General features: G+C 41.8%; 9 protein-coding genes across 14 annotated transcripts in view; 5 read left to right on the forward strand and 4 right to left on the reverse strand.

Moving 5' to 3' along the window:
- The window catches only part of LOC6499941, a 31,063-nt gene extending 26,587 nt beyond the window's left edge, over positions 1-4,476 (reverse strand). For both annotated transcript variants that reach the window (XM_014910799.3, XM_001953551.4), the window contains exon 1: positions 3,603-4,476. The gene's annotated coding sequence lies outside the window, so the exon portion shown is untranslated. The remainder of the gene's footprint in view (positions 1-3,602) is intronic.
- A 329-nt stretch (positions 4,477-4,805) lies between these two features.
- Positions 4,806-6,523, forward strand: LOC6500622 (aurora kinase C). The gene is made up of 3 exons (XM_001953552.4): positions 4,806-5,155; positions 5,212-5,488; positions 5,547-6,523. Exons 1-3 carry the CDS (start codon positions 5,039-5,041, stop codon positions 6,365-6,367), a joined length of 1,215 nt encoding a protein of 404 aa, XP_001953588.1. The 5' UTR covers positions 4,806-5,038; the 3' UTR covers positions 6,368-6,523.
- LOC6499940 lies at positions 6,392-9,238 on the reverse strand. Of its 3 annotated transcripts, none has more exons than XM_001953553.4 (5): positions 8,955-9,236; positions 8,574-8,902; positions 8,256-8,522; positions 7,313-8,042; positions 6,392-7,256 (listed from the first exon to the last, which is right to left on the reverse strand). In XM_001953553.4, exons 1-5 carry the CDS (start codon positions 9,112-9,114, stop codon positions 7,198-7,200), a joined length of 1,545 nt encoding a protein of 514 aa, XP_001953589.1. In that variant the 5' UTR covers positions 9,115-9,236; the 3' UTR covers positions 6,392-7,197. The 3 variants fall into 3 exon arrangements, with proteins under 3 accessions (XP_001953589.1, XP_014766283.1, XP_014766284.1); XM_014910797.3 differs by having other exon boundaries at positions 6,463-7,256; positions 8,223-8,522; positions 8,955-9,237; XM_014910798.3 differs by having other exon boundaries at positions 6,463-7,256; positions 7,313-8,522; positions 8,955-9,238.
- Positions 9,239-9,447: 209 nt separating this feature from the next.
- Positions 9,448-10,578, forward strand: LOC6500623 (40S ribosomal protein S29). The gene is made up of 3 exons (XM_001953554.4): positions 9,448-9,603; positions 10,021-10,120; positions 10,182-10,578. The coding sequence occupies exons 1-3, from the start codon at positions 9,542-9,544 to the stop codon at positions 10,188-10,190; spliced, it is 171 nt and encodes a 56-aa protein (XP_001953590.1). The 5' UTR covers positions 9,448-9,541; the 3' UTR covers positions 10,191-10,578.
- Positions 10,579-11,558: 980 nt separating this feature from the next.
- Positions 11,559-15,104, forward strand: LOC6500624. Of its 3 annotated transcripts, none has more exons than XR_006506943.1 (5): positions 11,559-12,080; positions 13,178-13,732; positions 13,791-13,985; positions 14,043-14,876; positions 14,969-15,104. XR_006506943.1 is itself a non-coding variant. In XM_001953555.4 (4 exons), exons 1-4 carry the CDS (start codon positions 11,768-11,770, stop codon positions 14,258-14,260), a joined length of 1,281 nt encoding a protein of 426 aa, XP_001953591.1. In that variant the 5' UTR covers positions 11,559-11,767; the 3' UTR covers positions 14,261-14,925. The 3 variants fall into 3 exon arrangements, 1 of the variants encoding a protein (XP_001953591.1); XR_006506942.1 differs by lacking the exon at positions 14,969-15,104 and having other exon boundaries at positions 14,043-14,685; positions 14,745-14,925; XM_001953555.4 differs by lacking the exon at positions 14,969-15,104 and having other exon boundaries at positions 14,043-14,925.
- Positions 15,105-15,249: 145 nt separating this feature from the next.
- LOC6507948 (metallothionein-1) lies at positions 15,250-15,737 on the reverse strand. Its single transcript, XM_001953556.4, has 2 exons — positions 15,557-15,737; positions 15,250-15,487 (listed from the first exon to the last, which is right to left on the reverse strand). Exons 1-2 carry the CDS (start codon positions 15,576-15,578, stop codon positions 15,387-15,389), a joined length of 123 nt encoding a protein of 40 aa, XP_001953592.1. The 5' UTR covers positions 15,579-15,737; the 3' UTR covers positions 15,250-15,386.
- Positions 15,738-15,940: 203 nt separating this feature from the next.
- LOC6500625 (GTP-binding protein Di-Ras2) lies at positions 15,941-20,271 on the forward strand. The gene is made up of 5 exons (XM_001953557.4): positions 15,941-16,048; positions 16,744-17,087; positions 17,143-17,328; positions 17,396-17,467; positions 17,530-20,271. The coding sequence occupies exons 2-5, from the start codon at positions 16,917-16,919 to the stop codon at positions 17,800-17,802; spliced, it is 702 nt and encodes a 233-aa protein (XP_001953593.1). The 5' UTR covers positions 15,941-16,048; positions 16,744-16,916; the 3' UTR covers positions 17,803-20,271.
- Positions 18,604-22,120, reverse strand: LOC6499939. Its single transcript, XM_001953558.4, has 5 exons — positions 21,735-22,120; positions 21,423-21,671; positions 21,222-21,362; positions 20,893-21,163; positions 18,604-20,827 (listed from the first exon to the last, which is right to left on the reverse strand). The coding sequence occupies exons 1-5, from the start codon at positions 21,984-21,986 to the stop codon at positions 20,364-20,366; spliced, it is 1,377 nt and encodes a 458-aa protein (XP_001953594.1). The 5' UTR covers positions 21,987-22,120; the 3' UTR covers positions 18,604-20,363.
- Positions 22,121-22,309: 189 nt separating this feature from the next.
- Positions 22,310-23,968, forward strand: LOC6500626 (alpha-2-macroglobulin receptor-associated protein). Its single transcript, XM_001953559.4, has 5 exons — positions 22,310-22,648; positions 22,703-22,912; positions 22,967-23,177; positions 23,230-23,591; positions 23,651-23,968. The coding sequence occupies exons 1-5, from the start codon at positions 22,430-22,432 to the stop codon at positions 23,777-23,779; spliced, it is 1,131 nt and encodes a 376-aa protein (XP_001953595.1). The 5' UTR covers positions 22,310-22,429; the 3' UTR covers positions 23,780-23,968.
- Positions 23,969-24,569: the final 601 nt, after the last annotated feature.

Here is a 24,569-nt window from a genome sequence, read left to right on the forward strand (position 1 = left end):
ATGAAACTTGGAGCTGGAGCTGAAGCTGAAGCTGAAGCTGAAGCGTTCCAAGCCAAGTTAGCCAAGCTGTTGGCCAAGTTGGGGCTGGCTAGTTTTGGGGCGACTCGAGGGGGTCTTTATAGTAAACTTATTGCAACGTTCGTCGCTGCCGCTGCCACTGCCAGTTGCTGTTGTTTTTATTGGGGCATAGTCGGAGTACAGTGGGGTTTCTTGGCTTTAATATAGAGTTTTTAGAGTTTCTTGGCTTAAAAATGGGCTAAAATAGTTAGCTGGTTTCATTTTAATTATAAGAGAGTGTCTTAAAAATGGTTATAAAATAATTTAATCAAATTTTAGAATTAAATCTGACATTTTATGGTTTCGAACCCGTGTACTTTATTTAATAAACTAAGAATCTTAGCTATGAAAATTATTTTAATATTTTTTTTGGTCTAGTACTCTCTAAAATCCCCATAATCCTACTACTGAAGAGTGTTAGAAGCTCTGAATATTTATCTAAAATTACAAAAAAAAATATAAACTCAACTTAACACTATTTTCTTTCAAGGTAAACATTTTTAACTTTAATTTTCTTTAGTTTCTCTCTAAAATCCCCATAATCCTACTCTTAAAAAGTGCCAGAAACTCTAAATACTTTTCTAAAATTACAAAAAAAAAAAAAATTAAACTTAACACCATTATCTTTCAAGCTAAATATTTTTTAATTTAATTTTCCTGAGTTCCTTGAGTTATTTTAACTTTTAACATTTTTAACATTGTTCGGTTTGAGGCCCACAGTTCTTGGCAGCTGGCCCGGTTTGCCTACGAATGGAGTAGTAGCCTCTCCCCACAGTCCACCCCACTGCCTCCCATGGCACCCATTCCGTCCAGACCCCATCGTCCTGCTTCTTGGACCCCTCTGACTTCCATCTTCTATCCTTTTTTTTTTTGTTTTTTTCTTAACTTCTGTTGATGGCTTCGATTGCTGCTCGATCGCTCGCCTTTTTAGCTTTTGGCGTAAAATTGCAGAGCGATATTGTTGTTGTATCTCCATGTTGTTGTTGCAGAGAAAGATTTTTCTTAAAAAGTTACTAAAAAGACTAAAATATTTCGGATTTTTGGAAAATAAATAGTTTCTACTACTTCTACATAAAGGTGTGATAAAAGTTCTTAAAAGTAATAGTTTTTTTTTTTTGCAGTGCATTCAAACATCCACCAAGAAACCTGTAGAATTTACAATTACAACAAAACCAACAACAACAATCTGCGTATCTGCGTCAATGGTTTTTTTTTTATTTTGTTTTTTTGTTAACTTGTTTCTTACTTTGTTGTTTTTGTTCGCTTACTGGGCGCATTTGCAATTGAAGCGTGGCTCACACAGATACTCACACACACACACTAACACACTCATACTAATACACTGAAAGCTTACCAACAAACTATGGCTCTCTCACTGAGCGGTTTCGATCTGAACGTGTTTTTTATATAACTTTTTTATGCGCATAGTTGCCGTGTTGTGTTGTGGTTGCTATTTTTTCGGTGGTTCATAAAACTTGTTGCTGTTGTTTTGTCGATTTCTGCATATTTTTGGTGGTGGGAATATTTGGCATTTTGTCTTGGAATTTTGTTTTTTCTGCCTCTGCCAGATACAAGATAGAAATGAATAAAAAAAATGCATTCGGCTGTGACTCATAGAGTCTCATACAAGATAAGATTGCAAGAGACAGAGGCTTAAAAGGAAAAAACATTATTATTTTGCACACGCCATGATTTTTAATTGAAAAGATAAACCATTTGAAAATCTGTTATCTCATTCAATTTAGTGTCAAATTGGAGGAGCTCTCGACCCAACTCTCATCATGACTCCATTTGGTCTTCGGTCTCTTATGCAATTCCCTGATTATCTCATAATCATCTTCTCGTGTGCTTCAATTTGTCTTCAAGATACTTTTTTTTCTCTCTCTCTTTTTGTGGCTTAATGATGCTTGGAAATTAACTATGGGATTACATAAATAAATAAACTACACAGATACAGATACAGATACAGATACAGATACAGATACAAATTAGATTTTATTAATTTGTAATGCCTGCATTTCAATTTTGGAATTTACAACATTTTTTTTCGGTCGCTGTTGTTTTTCCACTTGATTTATGCCGATTTTGGCGAGCCGCCGCCGCCGCCGCATTTCAGTGAAAGTTGAGCGAGTTCAACAGAAAAAATAAAATAAAAAACAGCCAAAGGTTGTGTCAATGAACTGGACTCTGGCTTGGTAGTGGATGTGGTGTCCAAATTAGGGCCGTCTAGGTGTCAAGGTGCTGCCAGTAATCGCTCCCAATTTGCTTATCAGGCGTGGCTACTCACGTGGCTAAAATAAAGCGATGATCGCAGCTAATACAATTGGCCTAATCGGGTGCAGTGGAACTTGATTAGAGGGGATTACTGTTCTTAGATTTGTGACAAAAAAAAATAAAGTATCTTTGAAATACGACTAAAGTTGAACTTGGGGTTAGAGGGGATTACTATTTTTATTATTATATTTTTCACAAAACAATAATGTTTTCTTTTTAAGAATGTATCTTTTTTTTTAACATCTATCTTTAAAATATTAGCTCATAGAATGGGCCTAAACGGCTACAGTTGAACTTGGTTAGAGAGGATTACTATTCTTAGATTTTTGACGAAAAACATCATGTTTTCCATATCTCTGTATCTTTACTTGACATCAATCTGTATCCATTTTATTAAATTGTATTGTATTTCAATTCTGTATCCTTATTGAACATCTATCTTTAAAATAATATCTAAAAGATTGGACTAATGGGCTACAGTTGAACTTGCTTAGATGGGATTATTTTTCACAAAAATTTATGTTTTCTTTTGAAGAATGTACATATCTTTATTTCTTTATTTTCCATTTTTATTTAAAATAATATCTAATAAATGGGACTAATGGGCTAGAGTTTAACTTGGTTAGAAGGGATTACTATTCTTAGATTTTTGACAAAAAACTTATGTTTTCTGTATCTTTGTATCTTTATTTGGCATCTATCTGTATCTATCCGTATTGTATTTTAATTCTGTATCTTTATTTAACATCTATCTCCAAAATAATATCTAATAATATCTTTAAATTAATAACTTGGTTAGAAGGATTTTTGACAAAAAAAAAACTAATGTATTCTGTATCTTTGTATCTTTATTTGACATCTATCTGTATCTATTGTATTAAATTGTATTGTATTTCAATTCCGTATATTTTTCTTAACATTTATCTCTAAAATAATAGCTAAAAGATCAACCTAATCGGCTACAGGGGAACTTAAAAACAAATCTATCTCAAAAAAATCTATCTTAAAAATAAAAAAATAAATAAAAATCTATCATAAAAATAATAAAAACTACAGCTTGTGAGGATAGACTTTTCTGGCAGAAACACCATTTCACTTAGTAGGAAAACTAACTAAAAATATAACAATTATTTTATAATTATTTTAACTCTTTTTTCCAATCTAATGTCTAATCTAGAACCTCCTTCTAGTTCTTAAACCCCTTAAACCCCCCTATAAATCTGCGTTATGGACTGCCCTCTGTAGGGGCTAAAAGGGGATTTCTTACTCACCTGGCTGGGGCAGCAGGTACTAGAGGTGGCTGGCTGGATGGCTGGAGTGGAGTGGAGTGGAGTGTGCTGGCGATAAGAAGGAGGCCACGCGAAAGAGTTTCGGCAATGGGAATACCAATACCAATGGCAATTACTCGTTCACTTTCGATTTGATCGGCCGATAAGGCATTAACATGAGAAATCGCTGTAAACACGAGTAAATAAAGAACAAAACACACTTATTTCGATGCCGTTTCAAAACAAAAGTCCGTAGATATTTTATTATTTTTTTTTCTTGTTTTATTTTCACGTTTTATGTGTGTCTCGCTTGCTCTTTGGGGCAAGGCGCCTTTTATCGGTCTGTTCGTTTTAACCGGTTTTTGTTTATGCTGTATTTTTATGCTGCTCGCGGGGGTTCGGGGGGAGGCGATTGTGTGTGTGTATGTGTGTGTGTGTGATGTTGTTTCTTTTACTCCTTCTGGTTGGATGCGTGGAAAATATGCTGCAATTGCATCTACCAGAATATATTCCCAGGCCACTTGTTTAATTCGAAAAAAACACAATCTCAAAGGGCACTCCCGCAATAAAAAAGATAAACAAAGTACGGATTGAAACACGGATTTTACACAGGCGCAGAGTACGAAGCGTTTTTTCTAAGGAATTCTGGTACAAGGGTGTTAAATTATTCTACCCATTGGTTTTTCCTTCGCCTTGAGTTTTCCCCCGATACGACTTGAGTTTTCTTTGGCTTGACTCGCACACAACTTTCCGCACGACGCGACTCGTATACCTGAACACCGAACACCTGTTGCGCGAAATGTTTATGTCGGTTGGCTTACGTTGCTTTTCGAAGTGTGCCCGTTTCACTCCAAGCGGATACAGTTTACAGCGTGTTTACAGCTGCTAATGGGTTCCACAATCCACATTCCATCGTACAGCGATGTTAACTGAATGTTAATAGCGATAGGCAAAATCGATGACACTGTTGTTGGGGGATTCCAATTTTTTGTGTAATTATTATTTTTAATAAAACATTAGCTTATTTATAAAATTACAAACACTGTGCTTTATATCTTTTTTTCTTCTTTAATTTTATCCTAAGAATACTCTGCAATCTTTTATTTTAATCAAAGAAATTCGATTATCCCATATGACCATTTGACAGTTTTCCCTCGTCGAATTTTTATGCTAAATTTCATAATAAATGTCAATTTCGTAATCAAAATGTCAAATTTAACAAACAAAATCAAATTAACTCTATTTCCCGCCCGATTTCAAAAAGGAAGTGGCCAAAAATAACATTTCACTTGGCCACACTGAGTCACGCACACACCCGCTTCACAATTCAAACAAACGGCAAATTTGTTTCTTCTCACAATAGCACTTTTTAAAATTTTATTTTACTTATTTGGACCAAATTTGTGTTCTTTTTATATTAGCGTTTGCTTAGTGTCGCCATGTCCCATCCCAACAACAATGTGCTGCGCCCCAAGGACAATGCACTGTCCTGGAAGCCTGAAAATTCCTCTCATGTCCTTGGCTTGCAGAAGAAAAACTTGCTCCTGTCCAAAAAGGTGGGTGTTTTCTGCTAGGTTTTCCTGGAATATTCATGTTCAACCTTGTGAAACAGCCAAATAGTGAAAACCTGGCTCCTGCAGCAAGCAAGCCACTTCCAGTAACCAGTAACAAACCCGGAGCAGGAGGAACCAGCGTTCAGGCAGCATCTACAGCTCCACCTGCTGCTCCTGTATTCCAAAAGCCACTGGTGCCCACAGTGAAGAAGGTGCCTTCCGAATTTGTGGCTCCAGCCCCAGTTGCAGCCTCTAAGACTGAGAAACCCACCACGGCTGCCGCCGCAAGCACCTCCGGAGCCACAACAAGCACTGAAGCAGAGAAAGGCAAGACTGGTGGGTGATTGGAATCGAAATAATTGTTTTTTAATACAACTCCTTCAATATCTCTCAGATACCCAACCCCCAAAGCCAAAGAAAACCTGGCAGCTAAGCAACTTTGATATCGGCCGCATGCTGGGCCGCGGAAAGTTCGGCAATGTGTACTTGGCCCGCGAGAAGGAATCCCAGTTTGTGGTGGCATTGAAAGTGCTCTTCAAGCGTCAAATCGATGAGTCCAAAGTGGAGCACCAGGTGCGCCGCGAGATCGAAATTCAGTCGCATTTGCGACATCCGCACATCCTTCGCCTCTATGCCTACTTTCATGATGATGTTCGCATCTATTTGATACTGGAGTACGCCCCACAAGGCACTCTCTTCAACGCTCTACAAGCTCAGCCTTTAAAACGCTTCGATGAACGCCAGTCGGCCACTTACATACGCTCCTTATGCTCGGCTCTGCTTTATCTACACGAACGGGACATCATCCACCGAGACATCAAGCCGGAGAACCTTCTGCTGGGCCACAAGGGCGTCCTCAAGATCGCCGACTTCGGCTGGTCCGTACATGAGCCCAACTCCATGCGCATGACGCTTTGCGGCACGGTCGATTATCTGCCTCCGGAAATGGTGCAGGGCAAGCCCCACACCAAGAACGTCGACCTCTGGAGCCTCGGAGTGCTGTGCTATGAACTGCTGGTGGGTCATGCTCCCTTCTTCTCCAAGACCTTCGACGAGACCTACAAGAAGATCCTCAAGGGAGACTATAAGCTGCCGGAGCATGTCTCCAAAGCGGCGGCCCACTTGATTTCGAAGCTTCTGGTGCTGAACCCACTGCATCGCCTGCCATTAGACCAGGTGATGGTGCACCCCTGGATCCTGGCGCACACGCAGTAAAATTTTCTTTTGAGTTGTTCTTTTTTTGAGTTTAGTTAAGTGGCAGCAAGTAATTTAATCGAATCTTAAATATTTATGTAGCCAGCTACCAGAAATTAACATTTATGCATTAAGTTTATTATTATCATTACCAATAAAGTTTGTGTGTGTTTCCGACTGCTAGTGTGTAGTGTGTGTGTACAATCATGGCTTAAGTGGCTACCTAATCTCTAGCGAAATGAGTGGAGAGCATTCGAAAGCAAATGCGGCGACAAAAACACAGGCAACATTGCCCAAATGCAGTGCAGCGAGTTATTTTTATCACAGAAAACCAAGTACAAAATAATATTGTACGGAACGGAACCGCAAGAGTCGATCTTCGATATGAGCGCGAGAGTTTTGTGATGAAATTGTCGATATTTGATTATAAAAATTATTGCAAATATACTTTAGATCAAAATAGGTTAGCTATATCTTTGCGACAACTATTCGTGTAAAGCTGAACCGAGCCAGTCTTAATATTAAATCGGTTCATTCAATGAACTTTCTGCCTCGGGCCTCTCAGCCCCATCTCAGAGTATTTCCGTCGGGTATCCAGTTGCGTTTTGGAGAAATATGGAGTGGTGGTCATGAGCTTTAATCTTACTTATAAACTATGCAGCTTAGGGCAGCTTCTTATATCGATTTCTTCTAACTTTCATTATAATACACATTCAAATTTCCATCGAATGGTTTTCATTAGGGCATAGAGTTTTCTCCAACTCAAAATATATTCAATAAGGGGTCTGGGTTACTTCTTTTCTCACAATCCCGTCGTGGAATCATCTATGAATCATAAAATATTACACAGTTTAGTTTCTAACGGCCTCGCCTCCCTTCTTCCGTGCCGCTGCATTGGAGTAGTCATCCTCTGTAAGTAAAGAATATTAGATCCACTTCACTTTGCTTATAAAATAAAATTCATACCATCCGGATCTTCATCCATGCCGTCCTCCAAATGAATACCCTCGGGAAATTCCTTTCCCTGATCAGCCATGATCTCGTTGTTCAGATTGTCGTTTTCAAGCAAGTGCTGCGGCTGCTTCACCGCCACATCCCCCACATCGTCGTCATCGTCGCCTTCCACTCCTTCACCGCCACCCGCACCTCCTGCTGCCAGTTGATCTGCCATTTGCTTGGCCGGCTCATCGGGCACTGGACCGGGACCAGGCGCTGGCAATTCGCCATCGAAAAGGTTCTGGCCACCTCCGGCTGCCGGTAGATTAAAACTGGGCTCGTTCAACGCGTCTTTGACTTCATGTGCGCCCGAGTCCTCGAGCGGCTTAGGCGCCACGCCCAAGTTTCGATTGTTCTCCAGATCATTTACAGCATTTGCATAGCGATTGTTGTTCTCGTTCTTAGGCAGCTCCTCGGCAGCGGTGTCCACGTCGACGGCATCCCCTTTACCATCTACCTTGGTGTCCTCGAAGTTGTCAGGAATGGGCGCCACGTTCTCGGGTAGTTTGCGCTCTGGCTTTGCGGGCGGAACAGCCAGCGGTGGGAGCCCACTACTGCTGCTGCTCACTATCTTGGGTGCCACCGAGGCATTCGGAGCCGGAGTACTGCTCTTGCGCGGAGCACTCAGGGGTGACACCTGGCCGTCGGCCAACTGAGGCTCCTCTTGCTGCTGCTTCTCGCTCAACACCTTCGGGACAATCTGAAAGTTTTCAACAGAGTTTAGTATCAGGCTATGATTGTTGCGCACAGCGAAGGGCAGCAGTGGCTGCTGCTCTTTCTGCGGCTCTTGTTCCATAATCCCGCCACCAAGGCCCTTTGTTGTGTTGTTAGTAGCTGAAGTTGTTTGGTTTTGTTTTGGGTTAGTTTCTAGCAGATTTACCCCGCCGCCAATCCTGTAGAGGCCGTCACTCACTTGCACTTGGGCGTCGAAAGACTTCTCGTTTCGTGGCTTCTCAATGCTATGGGCCACTTGACCAGGGCTTGAGTGGTGCGTGGTAGGAGTTTGCTCGGCCGGCTTGTTTAGCTGTTGCTGTGGTTGTGAGTCCTGGTGGCCATGAGCCGGTGCCTCTGCAGGTTGTACTTTGGGTACGTAATGGCAGTTAGCTTTGAATTCCGTCAGTGAACTTTCCAGGGCGTGTATCTTGCGCTCTGAATCGCGTTGCAGTTTCTCCAGTTTTTCCTAAAACAAAAGCGAGTTATGACAAATTCAATTTAAAGTTTAAATGACCACCTTCCAGCCGGCCACTTCTTGCTCTTTGATGGCCTTGTCCTTGTGAACGTCGGCCAGCAATTTCTGCAATTTCTGGTCGAAGGTATTCGTGTCGGCGATGTGTTTCTTCTTGCTATTGACGCACTCAGCCTCTAGATCAGCGTACTTGATCTCTAGTAGCTTGTGCTTTTCCAACTGACCCTCAAACTTCTCCTGAAGGGCCCGCTCCGTTTCCTGCTGCTTTTGGGCCGCCTCTGCCAACTGACCTTCGTACTTCTCCTGCAGGCTCATCTTCTCTGTGCGCAGCAGGCTCATACGTTTCTCGGCGGTTAGCTTTTCGGCAGTCAACGCTGCAAGTACGTCAATTAGTCGGTTTTAATAATATTGAGAGTTAATACCCACATTGCATTTGTACACTGAGACCCTCCTGAAAGGCGCGGCTCTCGTCCAATTGGTGCTGGGACATTTGGTAAATAACAATCATCATTATGAGCACCAGGAACATGCTCATCAGAATGCAGAGACGCACGCGTCCAGTGCGCGCAAAGCGAGTTGAACTCATTTTGAATTAGAAATCCCTTTTAACACCTTTCTTTTTCTGAAGGAATGTAATTGCAGCGAAAAAGTTCTGCTGGTGTTGCGAAATTCTTTTGTTGTGCTTACAAGGCAGTGTTGGAAAACGACCGACTGGGCTAATCTAAGGAACAGAAAACTAATTATGTCTAAAAGGCTGTGGAAAATATACAAACCAAAATGAAAAAAATTGTTTTTTTATTTTTGAATAGTACAATAACGTAAGAAGGTTACTTAAAACAAAATAAAACATTGTTCGACCAATGTTTCAAATTCCACTGTTCCGTTTAAACGCTAACTATATGACGTTAGTGTAACGAACACTGTGCAGAAGTCGACAGCCCTGGCCACCTGGCTTCCTTCTTTTCCCAACACTGACTTCCCTTCTTTTCGAATTTTCTCGTATTGACGCCAACATGGGTTTCGCTACTCTCTGGTACTCGCATCCCCGCAAATACGGCCAAGGCTCCCGATGCTGGTAAGTTTCATGCTCCCCAATGCTTGGCGCACCCTTAGATGCTCGATTTGTTCAAATGCTTGTACCGTAACTCTGTATTTTGCACTATATCCGTATGCCTGTAGAAAGTGAGGTTAATCACGCCCAGCTTGTTTCACGCATGGCTCTGCCTGTAAATAACTTATTTAATTGTTGAATCGTAATGCACTTGATGTTCAATATCAATTGCCCCCGGTTGAGTACGGAAATAAGTGTTTAAACATCTTGAACAGTTTCCTTAATTAAGGGTGGCCAAAGTAAAAGTTGCACGAGGCACTTGCTCCGCCCTCCCCCCGGGAGTGGAGCAGCCAAGAGCAACGATAGCTTAGCTATTGCATTGTGCCAATTTATGCCAATTGTGTGGTAGGACGTATCAGTAATCCATAATCTATATTTCAGCCGTGCCTGCTCTAACCGCCACGGTCTGATCCGCAAGTACGGCCTGAACATCTGCCGTCAGTGCTTCAGGGAATACGCCAACGACATTGGCTTCAAGAAGGTGAGGTTGCATGAAATATACCCTTTGGATGCAGAAACTAACTACAATCTCTCCCTTGCAGCTGGACTAATTGCCCACTTCTCAATTAGGCACGCTTCGGGCGTGTCGCAAAAAACAACCTTCAGCATATTAATATAAGTAGTCGCCCGGAAAATGCGGGGGAATGCGTATATTAATATGCCGGCAACAGCAACAGCAGCAACAACTAATCATTTGGGGATTTAAACGACGACAAAGCTGATACCGTGTGCAGAACTCTCACATCTGGATCCGATTCCAAAGAAAATAAATCATTATTTGATTATATTATTATAAACAAATAACCAGACCGGCAACGCACGAAAACGCCAGCCCAGCACACACGATTCTAACAGTTATCACCTTCTGCGAAGGATCTTTGTTAAAATAGTAGTTTGTTTAAATCTCCGCCTGATTAAATCTATAACAAGAAATGTAAACAAACTTGTGTTATGCTTTAAGGAAAATGTTAGCGTTTCCTTATTTTCATTTTGAAGAGCGGTGTCGGATGATAATGCAAATTATGCCGCCAGCCAAACAATCTACAACCGGTTTTAAGCACTAAAGAGCGGCACATCACGAGTTTAATCTCTTGGCTGGCAATTTTATTAATCCTGGGGTTCGACTGACGAGTTTTCCAGCCATGGGGTTAGCAGCTCTAATAGTTTCCAAATGACGTTCAAGTCATAATTACCTTATCAAATTTAAACTACTCAGCTGATGACATTTGGCATTTCAAATTTAGCCTCAATAGTTTTATTTATTAATCAGTTAAAAGATGCTAATCAAGTGCTGGCTTTAAAAACATGTTTTTGCAGCGGTTTAGTAGCCTTACGTCCTTTTATATTTCTTATTTTTTTATGATTTGAAACTTCTATGAGAAGTACTAGTAATTTGAAATGCAACATCTTCAATTCAATTTGTTTAATGTCTCTGTTGAGATTGGTGTCTTGGGATTTGGGAGAAAATATTTGCATGATGTAACCATTTTAGGATCGTAAATTGCCAGTCTTGGAACTCAGTATCATTTAATGTTGGGGGATAATGTGAAGATGATACTCCTTCCGAGTTTATTTGGCAATAAAAGTTCCTCCAATCTCCCCAAAACATAACCACTTTAACCTTCCTAATGATGTGTCCTTTTAAAAGCCGGAAGTATAGTCCGACACTTCCTCATTTCTACCGACAGTGGGTTAGTGGCGTCCCACACTGTCGCTCCGTTACCCACATACCCGTTACTATGTGGTGCAGTGAGTGCACTGGAAGCCAGCTAAAAGCCCATTAGGCCGCGAGCAAAACAAAAGTGAAAAACCAGTTTGGGGCACGGCGCTAAAGAGCGGGTCAGCCCCCCGCCCTCCACTTGGGCTACGACTGTGTGGCTCTCTTAGCTGCCGCTTGGCTACTACCTCGGCCACCTCGAACTCAGCTGCTCAGGTTGGTCTCGCTGCCGAAAATCCGATTTTGCACATTCGCCAATTGGACTTGGGAGTCGGACGCGGTCGCTCGGTGTTTAAACAACGTTGTCGCGCTTGCCTAATAATAACCACTACAATGAGTGACTACTAGCCTCCTAGGTGCTACAGATTCCAGGTCATCATCGGTTGAGTGAACTCCAGTGCTCCAGACGCAATGCGATTGCTCTGGTTGCAGCTTCTAGCTGCTATTTATCTCACCATATTCATGGATTGTGCAACAGCCGCCAAGGCATCGACATCTCGATCCCGTGGAGTTGCACAATATAAACTCCCACTGCCAGTGCCAACCAATGAAGCAGCACATAACCAGGGAGTGGGTGGGAAACCAGGAGAAGATCATGCCACGCGGCAGCCTCAGCAGCGCAGGCGTATGCAGGTTATCCGGCGAAGGAAACCTATTGGAGGAAACTCTACAACCACCTCCACAACAACATCAACAACTACAACATCCACTACGACAACAACAAGTGAGTGAGTGGTGTCCAGGTGCAGTGGTCTGGTGACTCTTTGTCCAATTGCACTTAGCCTGCGGTCTGGTTACGGCTTAAAAGTCACGCAAAACTGGTCGAAGATGCTGGCACTGACCTAGCTACGTTTGATTTGATTTTGATTTCGGCCATAAAGATTCAAATTGGCGAAAACAGTGACTAAGGAGTAGTCTTTTTTTAAAAGCAAAGAGCGGGAGGTTGAGGTATAGATGACTTATCCTTCTGCTCTCCAATTGGTGTTCCAACTTTTAAATCCTATTTAAGAGTAGGACTTATAACTCCGCCATAAAAATAAAAATCTAAAAAGTTAGATAAAGATATAAAAGATTTAAAGATAATTTTATTTTTCGCCGAGCACTTGCAGAATCAAAGTGGCCATTAAACCTGATATACCCGTTTCGAGCTGACCACCAGTCGGTCCGTAGGTGCATAGGTTAGGTGTTGAGCTGGCGGCGTCGATGATATCTGGAGCAGCAGAGCTTTCGAATCGGCCTGCAGCCAAGGAGACCTTGGCTAAATCCGAGCCAGACAAACAGAGCGATATACGGATCCAAGGCCGCGATTTATTGGGGGCTAGGCCTTAAGCAATTTGCATGTTCATGCTCCAAACCCGGGTCTTTAGAATCATAAAAGTATGAATTTTCTGGGGTAGGCTAATGGAAGCTGCCCTGAACTTGGCCGGACATTAGGTTTAATAGAACATCTCACTATTGCCACTAAAAAGTGTCGTTAATGGAAGGTAAATGCCCTGCCTCATTAGATTTTCGCAGGTGATTCAGTCCCAGCTGGTCCGAGGCGTTTTGTAATCTTTGTGTGTAATTGCTATGGGAACAGGTGGCTTGTGGAGTGGGTGGGAAGCCGACGTTGGCCAACAGGCTGCGCTTCAGCGGCAATTGTTGATCCACCATTCAGGTTGCCCGCTGAATACAAAAACTGAACAAAAAATTCCGATTCAAAACGCTCTTTATGAGCGCGCGGGAACTGCGCTTTACTTGACGTGTAATGTCTGTTATTTGGAGCAGAAACACTAATGCCCACTGAGCACATAGCTAACCCACTTTCCACACTCCCTTCAGCTCCCCGTCCCAGCTTGGCCAACGGCTTCAATTTCCTAAATCCCAGTTTCTGGAGCTTTGGCCAGCAGAGCCTGGTGGCAGTGCGTCCGCCCACCAAACAGCCCCATCCGCCCAAGAAGTTCAAGCCCAAGGAGGAGAAGCTCAGTCAAAGGAAGCCGGCGAAAACCACCAACAAACCTATATCTGCTGGGAACTCAACCACAAAGAGAACCTCCGGCAGGACCTCCTCCACCTCCACCTCCACAACCACCAGTACGACGACGGGGAAACCCTCTACGGATGGACCCTTTCGTATAGCCCTGCCCACCTTGACCTTTCCCAGTGGCCAGGGCAAGGAGAGCGACAAGGAGAAGGGCAAACGGGCTACTGCCGAGCTGCGACTGAGGTTCGATTGTCCGCGGGAGAATGAGGTGCGGTTCCAACTCTTCCCGAAGATCTGTAAGACGGACAGGGACTGCGCCGTCTGGCAGAGGGATGAGCTGTGCTGCGACATCTTCGGAGCCAGCAGCTGTGTGTCCGGGGTTCCTAAGCCCCTGGAGGAGGCTCCACATGCTCGTAGGTCCAAATGGTTATCCAAAAAAGTGCCCTAGAGTATATCCTTTTTTGTCCTTAGCTATTTTGGGCTTAATACCCCGGAAATGTCCGAGTAGACCTCTGGCAGAGCTCTGGTGGGATGTACAGGAGTGTAACACGGACATGGACTGCTGGCCCAGGGTCTGTTGTCCAGATGGCCGGAGGCGCTACTGTCGCACCTCGCAGCCGGAGCTTGAAACCGCACCAGTGCCAGTGAAGCGCTCCTTCGATTACCGTAAGTACTAAGTCCTTTTTGCAAAACAGATTTTATCTGAAAATTTTATCTTTTCAGTTACCGAGTACTTGGAGTGCACAGCCCCACCTCCGCCCATTTTCGATCTTCATCCGAAGGCCTGCACATCCACGTTGGACTGTTTTCCCAACGTTTGCTGCCAGGAGGCGGGTCTCCGGCACTGTAGGCCCCCTAAGAAATCCGTTCTCACACTGATGGCCAACTTTCTGAACGTGGACTTTGTGAAGCGGTTGGCCCAAAACATTGTTATCAAGTAGGCTCCCCCCGATTCCCACTATTTTTTTTCCATGGGTGTAGCCTATATTAGAACCGTTTCGACACTGCCGTGATATCTCCGTCCGTATTTGTTTGTCCCCGCTGATAACCAAAAACAAAAATCGTCTATACATACATACTGTTACTGCGTAGTCAGTTCACCCAACCGATTCACTGTAATCCTCCATAAATGTTCACCTAGCTTAGTATTTAGACTTAAATAAATGCGAACTACTTATAAACTTAAATGACTATTGAGGAGTTTTCTCAATTCAAGGTTGAGTGTCCAGTGGCCAGAGGTTGTGGGGTCTTTCGTAACATCACTCTGAAACTGTAGGTCACTCATGTCATGAACTTTAGTAAGTGGAAACCACTCTGTTCTTGTTCTTGACTCACTTTGCTGACATAATAATTGTAATTTTGTATTGTAAGTGCAATAATTGTTTATGTCTGGGGGTTGAGAAATTAGTAAGCACTTATTTACAGAAATTGGAGATGATTTGAAGCTTGAAAACAGTCTGGAAAACAATCCAGTTGGCAATTTATTACTCATTTACGGAGGTGCTAATGTCAGCTTAGAAGTGCAACAAAGTCAAGGAGATTCTCTAATGGAATAAGGTAATATTATAAATGAAATCTTCTGAATATTTTATATATAATCTATATAGTTTTTAATACAACTTTCCTATATAAATTTTCCTCCCTAACAGATCTATTCATGTGAACACCACTGTCTTCTTAGTCGCACGTCTCGAGAAAACTCAAGAAGTGCGGCCTGGGCTTTGAAACCCAAGCCCCAGCCAGACAATAGAAGCGTCTCAGATTACCCAACTGACTGCTTATACAAACATGTACTCATGGAAATCACTTGACCATCCATTTTCCGCGACGTAGAACGACAAGCACGTTTAAAAGAGAATCTAACCTAGAAAGACCCCGGACAAACTGATTACCCAAACACAAAAAAGTTTAGGGAAAAAAACGAGGCAACTTAAATTTCAATTACTTTAATTGGACATTGTGCGACGGAAAATGAGAGGAAAGGTATTCTTCTAAAATATATAGCTGTCTGAATAATCAGAAGTCAGTTCAGAGTTGAGGATTGTGTCCGGTTTCCGGCCAGGAGTCTCACTTGGAGCAGCCGCAGGCGGATTTCTTGTCACCGCCGCACTTGCAGTCCGATCCACAGTTGCAGGATCCCTTGGTGGTCTGGCTGGCGCATTTGCATCCTGTTTTAGAGATTTAAAAAATATTATTATTTCGAAACTTTAAGATTTTATTTATTTTTTGAAACTTACCGCTTCCGCATGGGCAAGGCATCTTGGTTCTTTTTGATTTTTATCACTTTTACTTTACAAATAAAGATTAAGTTTTCTTGGCTGCTAACCACAACTGATGCAGCTTGAGGAGATGCCACCGGTTTTATACACTTTCGAACGCGGCTTTCCACACGTCTTGCTCAGTTTTGCGCACGCCGGCCGGCGGTTTACGTTTTCCGATTCTTTGGAGCCGTGTGCAATGGCTTTTGGATCTGGGACAACTGGGGGCTTCCTGGTTTGTGACCCAGCTAAATGGTTTGAAAGCCAGATGAAAGCTTTTTTTTGTGGAAGCGCAGGCGCCAAAATACCGTTGGATACGATTTTCTTCTTTTTGTATGTGTGTGTGTGTGTGTGGGGGCGGCGGGTGGGCGGGTCTCTTATCGGTAGCATAGGACGGCCTGCAGCAGCTAGCTCAGTCTCATCGGGCACCAGATCCTGTCCTGCAACGAAACCCAGTGCAACGAAATGCAAGTAAATACTGCGGCGCAATTATCTTTCATCCTCTGATCCTTTGTGGCCCCCAAGAATTTCCCTTTGAGCCAAGTTTTACCGTTATTTGGTGTGTGTTTTTGAAAAGTGGGAAATGCAGTGGCAGATAAAATCGATAAATCCGAGCCAAAATAAAACGAGGAAAAACCAACAGCAAAAGTTCGCCAGTGTGTGTGTGTGTGTGTGTGTGCGTGAGGAAGAAAAACAAAAAGTGTGAAAACAGTGCCCAGAAGTCTCCTTCCGGGTTGCGGATGGGGGCGTGCCCAGGACAATCAAGCGGAAGTGAGCAGTTACGGTTTGTGCTCGATGATGACGGGGGCGGGGGCGGGGTTTAGGGGCATGACATGGGAGGAAACCCATTCGGGACACAGGAACCCCCAAACGCTATTTATAAAGCAGTGTTATGGTGAATAATGATGCAGGATGCCGATCTGGCGGACACCGTAAAAAAAATCAATACCGTTCCTTGAACCTGACGGCACATGGCTAAAATTAGCGTCACGCCACATTCACACGTACTGCGTTGATTTCCCTTATTTTTTAGGGAACCAACCACCACCCACCACCCACATCCCACAACCACCCATCCATGAATTACCACCCTTTTGCCGCCCACACACCGCCAAAAGGTGGTGCTTGCGTAGGTGCCAAAACTGATTTGCTCTTAATCGTTGCAGATAAACGAAAGTATGGCGCCCAAGTAGAACATTCCAACAGCGCCCGCAAGCAAGCCAACAAGGTCCACCGCTCTCTCTCTTTTGAGGATCTATCTATCTCTCACTATCTAGCTAGCCTCCGATTCCCAACAAGAGCCACCTCTCCATTTCGGTTCGGAAGCCAGCCGGAAGAGATGACGGAACAAAAGAATCAGGTGACACGCGCTGCACCGGAGCAGAGCAACGACTACCGGGTGGTGGTCTTTGGTGCTGGTGGCGTGGGCAAGAGCTCGCTGGTGCTACGTTTTATAAAGGGCACATTCCGCGAAAGCTATATACCGACCATCGAGGACACCTACAGACAGGTGAGCTAATAAACATCTAGATAGTTCCATTGTACTTCAACTCGTAACCTTAAAGGTCATAAGCTGCAATAAGAACATCTGCACGCTTCAAATTACGGACACGACCGGGTCGCATCAGTTCCCCGCCATGCAACGGTTGTCGATCTCAAAGGGTCACGCCTTCATCTTGGTCTACTCGGTGTGCTCTAAGCAGAGCTTGGAGGAGCTACGTCCTATCTGGGCTCTCATCAAGGAACTAAAGGTGGGGATACTTCTAGTATGCATTCCAAATGGAAATTCTTTAAATTTTTATTTTATTTTTTTTGCAGGGAGCCGAGATTCCGAACATCCCAGTAATGTTGGTGGGCAACAAGTGTGATGAGACTGCGGAGCTAAGAGAGGTACCAAATAGAATTAATTATAATCTTTAAGGAACTCCTAATCCTTTCTATGCATGTTAAAGGTCTCACAGATCGAGGGACAGGCCCAAGCCACCACCTGGAGCATATCGTTCATGGAGACATCGGCCAAGACGAATCACAATGTGACGGAGCTTTTCCAGGAGCTGTTGAACATGGAGAAGACGCGCACTGTCTCCCTGCAGTTGGACACCAAAAAGCAAAAGAAGCAAAAGAAAGAAAAGAAGACCAAGGACACGAATGGTGCGATTCCGGAGAATGGGGAGGCCAGCGCCAGTGCCAGCGGGGGAGCCAAGGAGAAGTGTCGAGTTATGTAAGAATCGACGTTGGCATCGGTATCGGCATCGGATTGCACGGAGTCGAGTTGAATTGGAATAATTGGAGACGGTGACAGACAAATACTCGCCTTGGGGCAGCAGTGTGTGGTGGAGGTACATAGAACCACCCACGCGCACCACGCACCACAACAGACACCCACATCACATACCCCCATACCCCCACTCTACCAGCAGCACCCACACCACATATAGAGTTACATCCATACGGGCACTAGAACAGACATATATATTTATATTTAAGAACCGATTTAAGTCACACCACACCACCACAATTGCAATTATGACTATATTTTGCATAAGTTATATTCGAGCAGATCTGATCTTCTAGTCGCACAGAATACGATACTAACACTAAGTTTACGACATAATCGCATCTAAAACGTAACGGCATACATATCAAATGTTTACATAACAGCATGATGATCCACCACACGATCCATTCATATACATATATAGCCTAGCCATAGTATCAGACGAATCTATATACTATATCTCTAATTGAAAGCCAAAGTACCTACTTAAAGCCATAGAATCTGTATCTACTAACGATATGAATACAAAATATTTACATGGATCCATAACGGAAGACTTCTCCTCCGTGGGGCGTTCGAATAGTTGATGCCCTTCTGACTATCATTGCTGTTTAACTATTTACCACCTAACCAGAATAATACAGATTTAGTCAAGAATTTAGTCCCCCTCCCCCAAATATCGTAACATAAGCTAATGTATAAAATACTCAGTCGCATCCCAGAGGATATAACCGAAACAGATCGAACGCATTGTGTTTTTGTATTATATTAAATGTGTATGTACAATTTTACACTTATTTGCTGAAATTTATTGACAAGAAAACAAGAGAAGCATTTTAATAGAAACAAAAAAAAGAATTATAATGATACAGCGAGTTAGCTTAAGTGAGGAGGAGATCAAAGTTCAAAATACAATATTGCATTCATCAAGTGAGCCATGGAAAGGAACACACGTACACGTACATCGAAGGATATTTGAAGAGCATTTGGAGCACTTTTTGCATTAGCGTAGATGGGATATAAGTTGCCTGTTTTTAAAACACACATACTATATTGTATAACTTAATAATTAACCATTCCCAATTGTGGTATTCGTTATTTTTAATAGTTGGTTGATTGGCTTGTGCGTAGGCGTAGGCGTTAGGAGTTAAAGAAATTCTTTCGCATCATTTGCTGTTGTTTGATATTAAGAGAATTAGTTTTTTAAATTCTACCAATCGGACTAAGTGACTAAATGATATGCTTTAATTGCTGCTTAAAAATTCGTACCAAATCTCGTACTAGCGGCAACTAATTACATTAATTATAATGTTGCCCCCCAACCTCCAAACCATATAATATGTTGTTAAAAAAGACAGCGAATTGAAAGGAATACTGGTATCAGTTGTATCTTTGGCTGCTGGTCCGCCGTCCAGCAGTGCCGGACAAATAAGTAGAACACACAAGCCCAGAAGTGAAAAATACACACACTAGAAATAAAAAATATATTGTTGAATTCGAGTAGAGAAATTATTAATCAAGATTATGATAGCGGACCAATTTGCGTATAAGATTTGTGAAATCGATTTAGATAAATTCTCTCGTTTTGCCATAGCCATATGGATTCTGTCTGATTACAGATATGCCAGCCTTAGTTGAAATTGAAACTTATATGTATACTTACTTACTAACAGGGTAGCATATTCCCTATCCTGCCCTGCCTGTTTTTGCTTCGTGTTTTTCTAGTTTTAGGTCGTTTAACTTTAAAGTTTAGACAGCAAACTGGGTTTTGGGCTATAATGTACAATGTGTCGTATATTGGATTACATATTGCATACAATACATTCCACTTATGCGATACAATGCGTAAATATATATTTTGTTGCATACAAATTATAATAAAAATGAATTGTAATTAAAGTATAATACATTTTAAGTGCATGATTTAAAATACAACGAATAAATATATTTACACCGATGTTCTTTACTAACTTTTTTTCTTACAAATATATACACACACCATATAGATCTATATACATAGATATATAAATAATATGTATATTAAATATATTAGTTGTATACATATTGAATTAGATTTTACACGATTCGAATGACCGAATATTTAAATTATCGCTTACATTCAATTAATATGCAACTCAAACAGAGCGCCCGCTCACTGCTAATAAAATCAAATCTATATAAAAAACAATCCCTGGGCGTTACGTTGTAAATATAAAGGATCAACAAGTTACACAAAAAGTATATCCGATTTTTGAAAGGCCGGCAGCCCAATAATAACAGACATAATATAACAGTTGGTGGCCTACTTAAAAAGATCTTATTGTTGAAGATTTAACTTAATAACACTTATCGTGCAAATGAGAATAAGAACACGCAAAATAATTTAAATAAAGAAAATTTAACTATGACAAATCAACTTAAAATGGAATCACTCATTGAGCTTTTAAAGATTGGGGGTGACTGGGAAAAAATCACGGACATGTATTTGTAAAACAAAAAAATCGGCAGCTAAATGTCTTCGGTGTCGTCCACCAATGTGAATCCTTCTTCCTGAATGCTGCTCTGGCTCTTGTTGCTGCCATCACTTACATCAAGGCTTTCCTTTTTCTCTGTCGTTGGTGCAGGAGCCTCCAGGGGTTCCATTACCTCTTGGACCCCTGAAACTCCGGGTAGCTGCTTCAATTGCTGTTGTTGAGCGCTTGTTAGTGTCATCATTTTCATATCAAGCAGCATTTTCAAATTCTCGCCGGATAAGCAATCGACGGCTGGCTCTTTCGCCGCGATCGATTGTATGGTAGCATTCGGTTGTATGGTACCCGGTGCGGGCGGAGAACTACTGCTGGAGTAATTGTGGAGTACCGAGCCCCAGGCTCTGGGGCTAATGACGTACTTAAATGTAAGTTTTATAATATATCCAACCAAGACTATCAAGAACAACGGTGCGATATAACAATACGGCCATCCCAAGTTAGCTAGAAGAAATAGATTGCTTGTTATATTTGAGTAATATTAGTATTACTGGAGTACTAGAACTTACTGGATAGTCTCGTCATGGTGTGAGTTACTTTTTCTAGGAGAAGTTCCAACTGCTTGAAAAACAAATCATTCATATACATAAGAAACACTTGATCGGGCAAACAATATGAAAGACTGATCTTGGAGGATTTTTTTAACATCTCTTTTCGCTTCTCTGTTGCTGACTCGCTGTACACCAAGCTTTTCAGTCTGGCAAACCAGGACATTTCGTTGTATCTCAATTGATCCTGCTGACTGTCAATGACCTCCAACATTGATTCCACTTCCAATTTCTAAATACAGGAAGATTAAATAAAATAAATTTGTGCTATTGGCCAGGAAGGTACATACTCTATTGCACTCTATATACGTGTAAAAGTATCCAGTTAGGAAACAACCTCCTAAGATAATAGAGATTACCCGGAAACCAAAACGTCTGTGCACAATATATCCAAGTAGGATTGCCATAATTACAAGCAGTAAAAATTTCACCTGAAAAAAAAAACAAATATGTTTAAAAGGCAACTTTTCCTAATAAGGCGCAACAGGTACCTCGGAAACTTTAGTGAGTGCTATAACATCCTTGAAAATATCCGTAACTAATGCTAGAACACCGCTCTTCTGGGAATAGGAGCACCCGAACTGGCCACGAAATAAAGGAGCTGTCTCTGCACCTTCCAGTATTTTGGATAGCAATACATCCAGATCTCGGGCATCTTGAACGCTTTCCAGTTCCTCAAGTTGCGATGGAAGCAGCGTGAACAGCAGCGATCGCTTGTAACGCGCCGACGCAGCATCGAACTATTTACACAAAAATTAGATTCATGACGTCATGTTGCCCAATTTGGACGCAGAAGCACTCACCTGAAGTCGTTTACGCTGGAACAGCAGATTGGCGAACTTCCTGAAATATGTCAGAGCCAGTGCATCCTCTATGGCAACAGGCGATCTCTCCGGACCAGCTGGACACTGGCAGACATTCTCTGGTTGGCCAAAATCCATGGCCAATTCTGACCAGGCCGCGTGCGGATCCACCCAGTGGTCCTCGTTTTCGCTCTCGCAGCATACTCTGTTGAATAGTAGCAGGAGGCAACCGACTGTCGCGACATTCACCATTTTTGTTATCTGCCTCCTAGGCTTTTTATGCGTAAACACAACGAGCTATATATAAATGATTTGGCAATGGCGCGGTAACGCAGCGGTAGGTGAAATTGGTGTGACCAATTATAACTGCACACGTATCGTATTATAACGATCCAGTGAGGATGGTCACAAAATCAAAAAGCTTATGGGATTAGCGAAAAAATTGTTCCTTAAAAGACTATTTATTAAAAAATTATCATATCATGGTATATAATTTTTAACTATACTATTCTTTATATATTTTGATTTAGAAACTCTTGAGATGGCTAGCTAGAATGGCGGATCCGTTGCGGACTAAACCTAACCGAAGTTGGTCACACTGCTTGCTGTAAATAACTGTTTGGCCAGGTCAGCAGCAAGTTGAAAATATTGCATGTGCATTTAAAGCTTTTTCCGGGCCGCAAAAATACGACAAAATGATCAAGTCCTGGTCAATTGTGGTGGTACTCGTCCTTGCCCTGCTGGCGGTCTCGCAGGTCGACGCAGATAAGAAGGGCAAGAAGTATAGTCGCGAGGCTAACGACCCGCAGAATTTCCGGCATGTAGCCGAGGAGAAGTACGACCCAGATTTTAAGAACATCCAGAGACCCTTCCGTATAGCGAAATTGAATCTCGTGTGGGCCAAGGCACAGAACGTAAGTTGGACTTTTGCAGAATAGTTTACATTTCTTTAATTCCCGGCATTTCAGCGGTTAACCGAGCCCAAATTGAAGTCGCTGTACATGGAGCTGAAGATCCATGACAAGGAAGAGATCTCGTGGAAGCAGCTAAAACAAAAGGACAAGAATGGACTGAAGGAAGATGAGCTGCGTCGTAAGCTCATTGGCATTATGAGCACATACGATCTGCTGGAACATTTCGAAGAAACCCAAAACACCGAAAAACTTAAGCCATACAAGGTAATTGGTTCTTATTCTGTTCAAAGATGCCAACTCTACTAACTATAATCGCAGAAATTTCATGACTCCGATGAGCGCCATAAAAACAAGAGCTTATTCAAGGACAAGAAACTCAACAGGCTATGGGAAAAGGCAGAGATTTCTGGCTTCACCTCGGACGAGTTGAAAACTTTGAAGCAGGAGTTCGATCACCACCAAGACAAGGTTGACGTGTACTACAGCCTGTTGGAGAACATTGGAACAGTGGATACCGAAAAACATGAGAGTAAGTTTCGTAAAAAGAAAATGTTAAGTATTTTATTTATATTCTCTTTAAGATGCGATAAACACCGAGGATCTGGACAATTACAATCTCATTTCAAATGACCCCAACGAAAATGAAATTAAAACGCATGCCCAGAATGTTAAGAAGTTTGAAAACGATTTAAACGCACTTCGCGGTCATCATACAGGCATCAAGGATCACTATGATAGGCTGGAACGTCTAGTGTCCTCTGGACCACATAGCCAGGATTTTATTGAACCCAAAGTTCAGGGTTTGTGGCGAGTAGCCCAAGCTAGCAATTTTACAGAAAAGGAATTGAATTCCATTAAGACGGAACTGTATCATTTCGAAAGTCGTTTGTTGAAACTGCGTCACCTGCACGCCGAGCATGCCCTGCATAAGGAGAAATACAAGGTTTTAAGCTTTGATTTAAATAACAGAAAACAAACTTTAACTAAAATTTTATATTTTAGAACGAAAAGGTCAAAGACAAGGGAAATCGTTTCGAGGACATGGAAGATCACCTGAAAAAACAAACTCGGAAGGTGGAAAAGTTGCAGGAGAATATTGAAAGAACCATCTTCAAGCACTCTGAACTTTAAAAAATGCAATTTGCACCAACGTGCCAAACGAATAAATTAGGTTTAAGTATAAACTGATGTTGTGAAGCACAAAACCCCCTAAAAGTAAGACGCTGCTTAGAGGTAGCTATAGTTTTGATACCAAATACCTGTTGAATGAAAATAAAATCTCGCGACAATTTTGATATTGCCCTTTTCAGGCCTTAAAAATGTTCTGCGTTATTTATTTCAATTTAATAATTATGGGGATTTTATTCCAACAGTATTTATATTATTTTTGTGGGAGAATCACATGTAATCTGTATGGGACCGACTATATGGCCCACATCAGAGGCTATATCTTTGCCAAAAATCATCCGATTCTTAAATGATTTGTATATCGCTTCCCCACAAATATGCATCAAAATCTAGAAACAATTTATTTTTTTAGATTTTTTTTTACTTTTTCTGGTGGATCCCCTGCGTAAAATGTGTGGGGGGAAAAATATGGCCCCCATTGATGGCTATATCTGTTATTGATGGCTATATCTATTATATCTATCCATCGGTAAATCTATTATATCTATGGCTATAATATATTAAAATATTTTTGGGAAAAGCGCTCAATAAAAAGTCTAGCTGGCAAAAGTCTAATAGGCAGAAGAACATGATTATAGCAAGTTGAAATGTATTCTGATCTTGAATGTCTATTTTATTGGGTTAAAAAAAAGTAATACATATTTTAATCCAAAAGATTGTTTGAATAATTGTCGGTATATTTTTTGAAACTAAATAGCTAGTATTTAAGCTAGTATAAAAATACCAAATGCAT

This window comes from Drosophila ananassae, chromosome 2L (assembly GCF_017639315.1).
Source record: "Drosophila ananassae strain 14024-0371.13 chromosome 2L, ASM1763931v2, whole genome shotgun sequence".
In the NCBI taxonomy this organism is placed as follows: domain Eukaryota; kingdom Metazoa; phylum Arthropoda; class Insecta; order Diptera; family Drosophilidae; genus Drosophila; species Drosophila ananassae.

What these genes read in the sequence shown, in the direction of transcription:
- LOC6500622 (XM_001953552.4), top strand. Translation starts at nt 5,039, where the DNA reads ATGTCCCATCCCAACAACAATGTGCTGCGCCCCAAGGACAATGCACTG. An exon ending in ACTTGCTCCTGTCCAAAAAG is followed by an intron (nt 5,156 to 5,211) that starts GTGGGTGTTTTC and finishes CTTGTGAAACAG; the next exon opens with CCAAATAGTGAAAACCTGGC. An exon ending in AGCAGAGAAAGGCAAGACTG is followed by an intron (nt 5,489 to 5,546) that starts GTGGGTGATTGG and finishes AATATCTCTCAG; the next exon opens with ATACCCAACCCCCAAAGCCA.
- LOC6499940 (XM_014910798.3), bottom strand. Translation starts at nt 9,114, where the DNA reads ATGAGTTCAACTCGCTTTGCGCGCACTGGACGCGTGCGTCTCTGCATT. An exon ending in TCTCAGTGTACAAATGCAAT is followed by an intron (nt 8,903 to 8,954) that starts GTGGGTATTAAC and finishes ACGTACTTGCAG; the next exon opens with CGTTGACTGCCGAAAAGCTA. An exon ending in AAGAAGTGGCCGGCTGGAAG is followed by an intron (nt 8,523 to 8,573) that starts GTGGTCATTTAA and finishes CTTTTGTTTTAG; the next exon opens with GAAAAACTGGAGAAACTGCA.
- LOC6500623 (XM_001953554.4), top strand. Translation starts at nt 9,542, where the DNA reads ATGGGTTTCGCTACTCTCTGGTACTCGCATCCCCGCAAATACGGCCAA. An exon ending in GGCCAAGGCTCCCGATGCTG is followed by an intron (nt 9,604 to 10,020) that starts GTAAGTTTCATG and finishes TCTATATTTCAG; the next exon opens with CCGTGCCTGCTCTAACCGCC.
- LOC6500624 (XM_001953555.4), top strand. Translation starts at nt 11,768, where the DNA reads ATGCGATTGCTCTGGTTGCAGCTTCTAGCTGCTATTTATCTCACCATA. An exon ending in ATCCACTACGACAACAACAA is followed by an intron (nt 12,081 to 13,177) that starts GTGAGTGAGTGG and finishes CACTCCCTTCAG; the next exon opens with CTCCCCGTCCCAGCTTGGCC. An exon ending in GAAGCGCTCCTTCGATTACC is followed by an intron (nt 13,986 to 14,042) that starts GTAAGTACTAAG and finishes TTATCTTTTCAG; the next exon opens with TTACCGAGTACTTGGAGTGC.
- LOC6507948 (XM_001953556.4), bottom strand. Translation starts at nt 15,578, where the DNA reads ATGCCTTGCCCATGCGGAAGCG. An exon ending in GCCTTGCCCATGCGGAAGCG is followed by an intron (nt 15,488 to 15,556) that starts GTAAGTTTCAAA and finishes TCTCTAAAACAG; the next exon opens with GATGCAAATGCGCCAGCCAG.
- LOC6500625 (XM_001953557.4), top strand. Translation starts at nt 16,917, where the DNA reads ATGACGGAACAAAAGAATCAGGTGACACGCGCTGCACCGGAGCAGAGC. An exon ending in TCGAGGACACCTACAGACAG is followed by an intron (nt 17,088 to 17,142) that starts GTGAGCTAATAA and finishes GTAACCTTAAAG; the next exon opens with GTCATAAGCTGCAATAAGAA. An exon ending in AGACTGCGGAGCTAAGAGAG is followed by an intron (nt 17,468 to 17,529) that starts GTACCAAATAGA and finishes TGCATGTTAAAG; the next exon opens with GTCTCACAGATCGAGGGACA.
- LOC6499939 (XM_001953558.4), bottom strand. Translation starts at nt 21,986, where the DNA reads ATGGTGAATGTCGCGACAGTCGGTTGCCTCCTGCTACTATTCAACAGA. An exon ending in CACTCACTAAAGTTTCCGAG is followed by an intron (nt 21,363 to 21,422) that starts GTACCTGTTGCG and finishes TTTTTTTTTCAG; the next exon opens with GTGAAATTTTTACTGCTTGT. An exon ending in CACCATGACGAGACTATCCA is followed by an intron (nt 20,828 to 20,892) that starts GTAAGTTCTAGT and finishes TATTTCTTCTAG; the next exon opens with CTAACTTGGGATGGCCGTAT.
- LOC6500626 (XM_001953559.4), top strand. Translation starts at nt 22,430, where the DNA reads ATGATCAAGTCCTGGTCAATTGTGGTGGTACTCGTCCTTGCCCTGCTG. An exon ending in AAAAACTTAAGCCATACAAG is followed by an intron (nt 22,913 to 22,966) that starts GTAATTGGTTCT and finishes CTATAATCGCAG; the next exon opens with AAATTTCATGACTCCGATGA. An exon ending in TGCATAAGGAGAAATACAAG is followed by an intron (nt 23,592 to 23,650) that starts GTTTTAAGCTTT and finishes TTTATATTTTAG; the next exon opens with AACGAAAAGGTCAAAGACAA.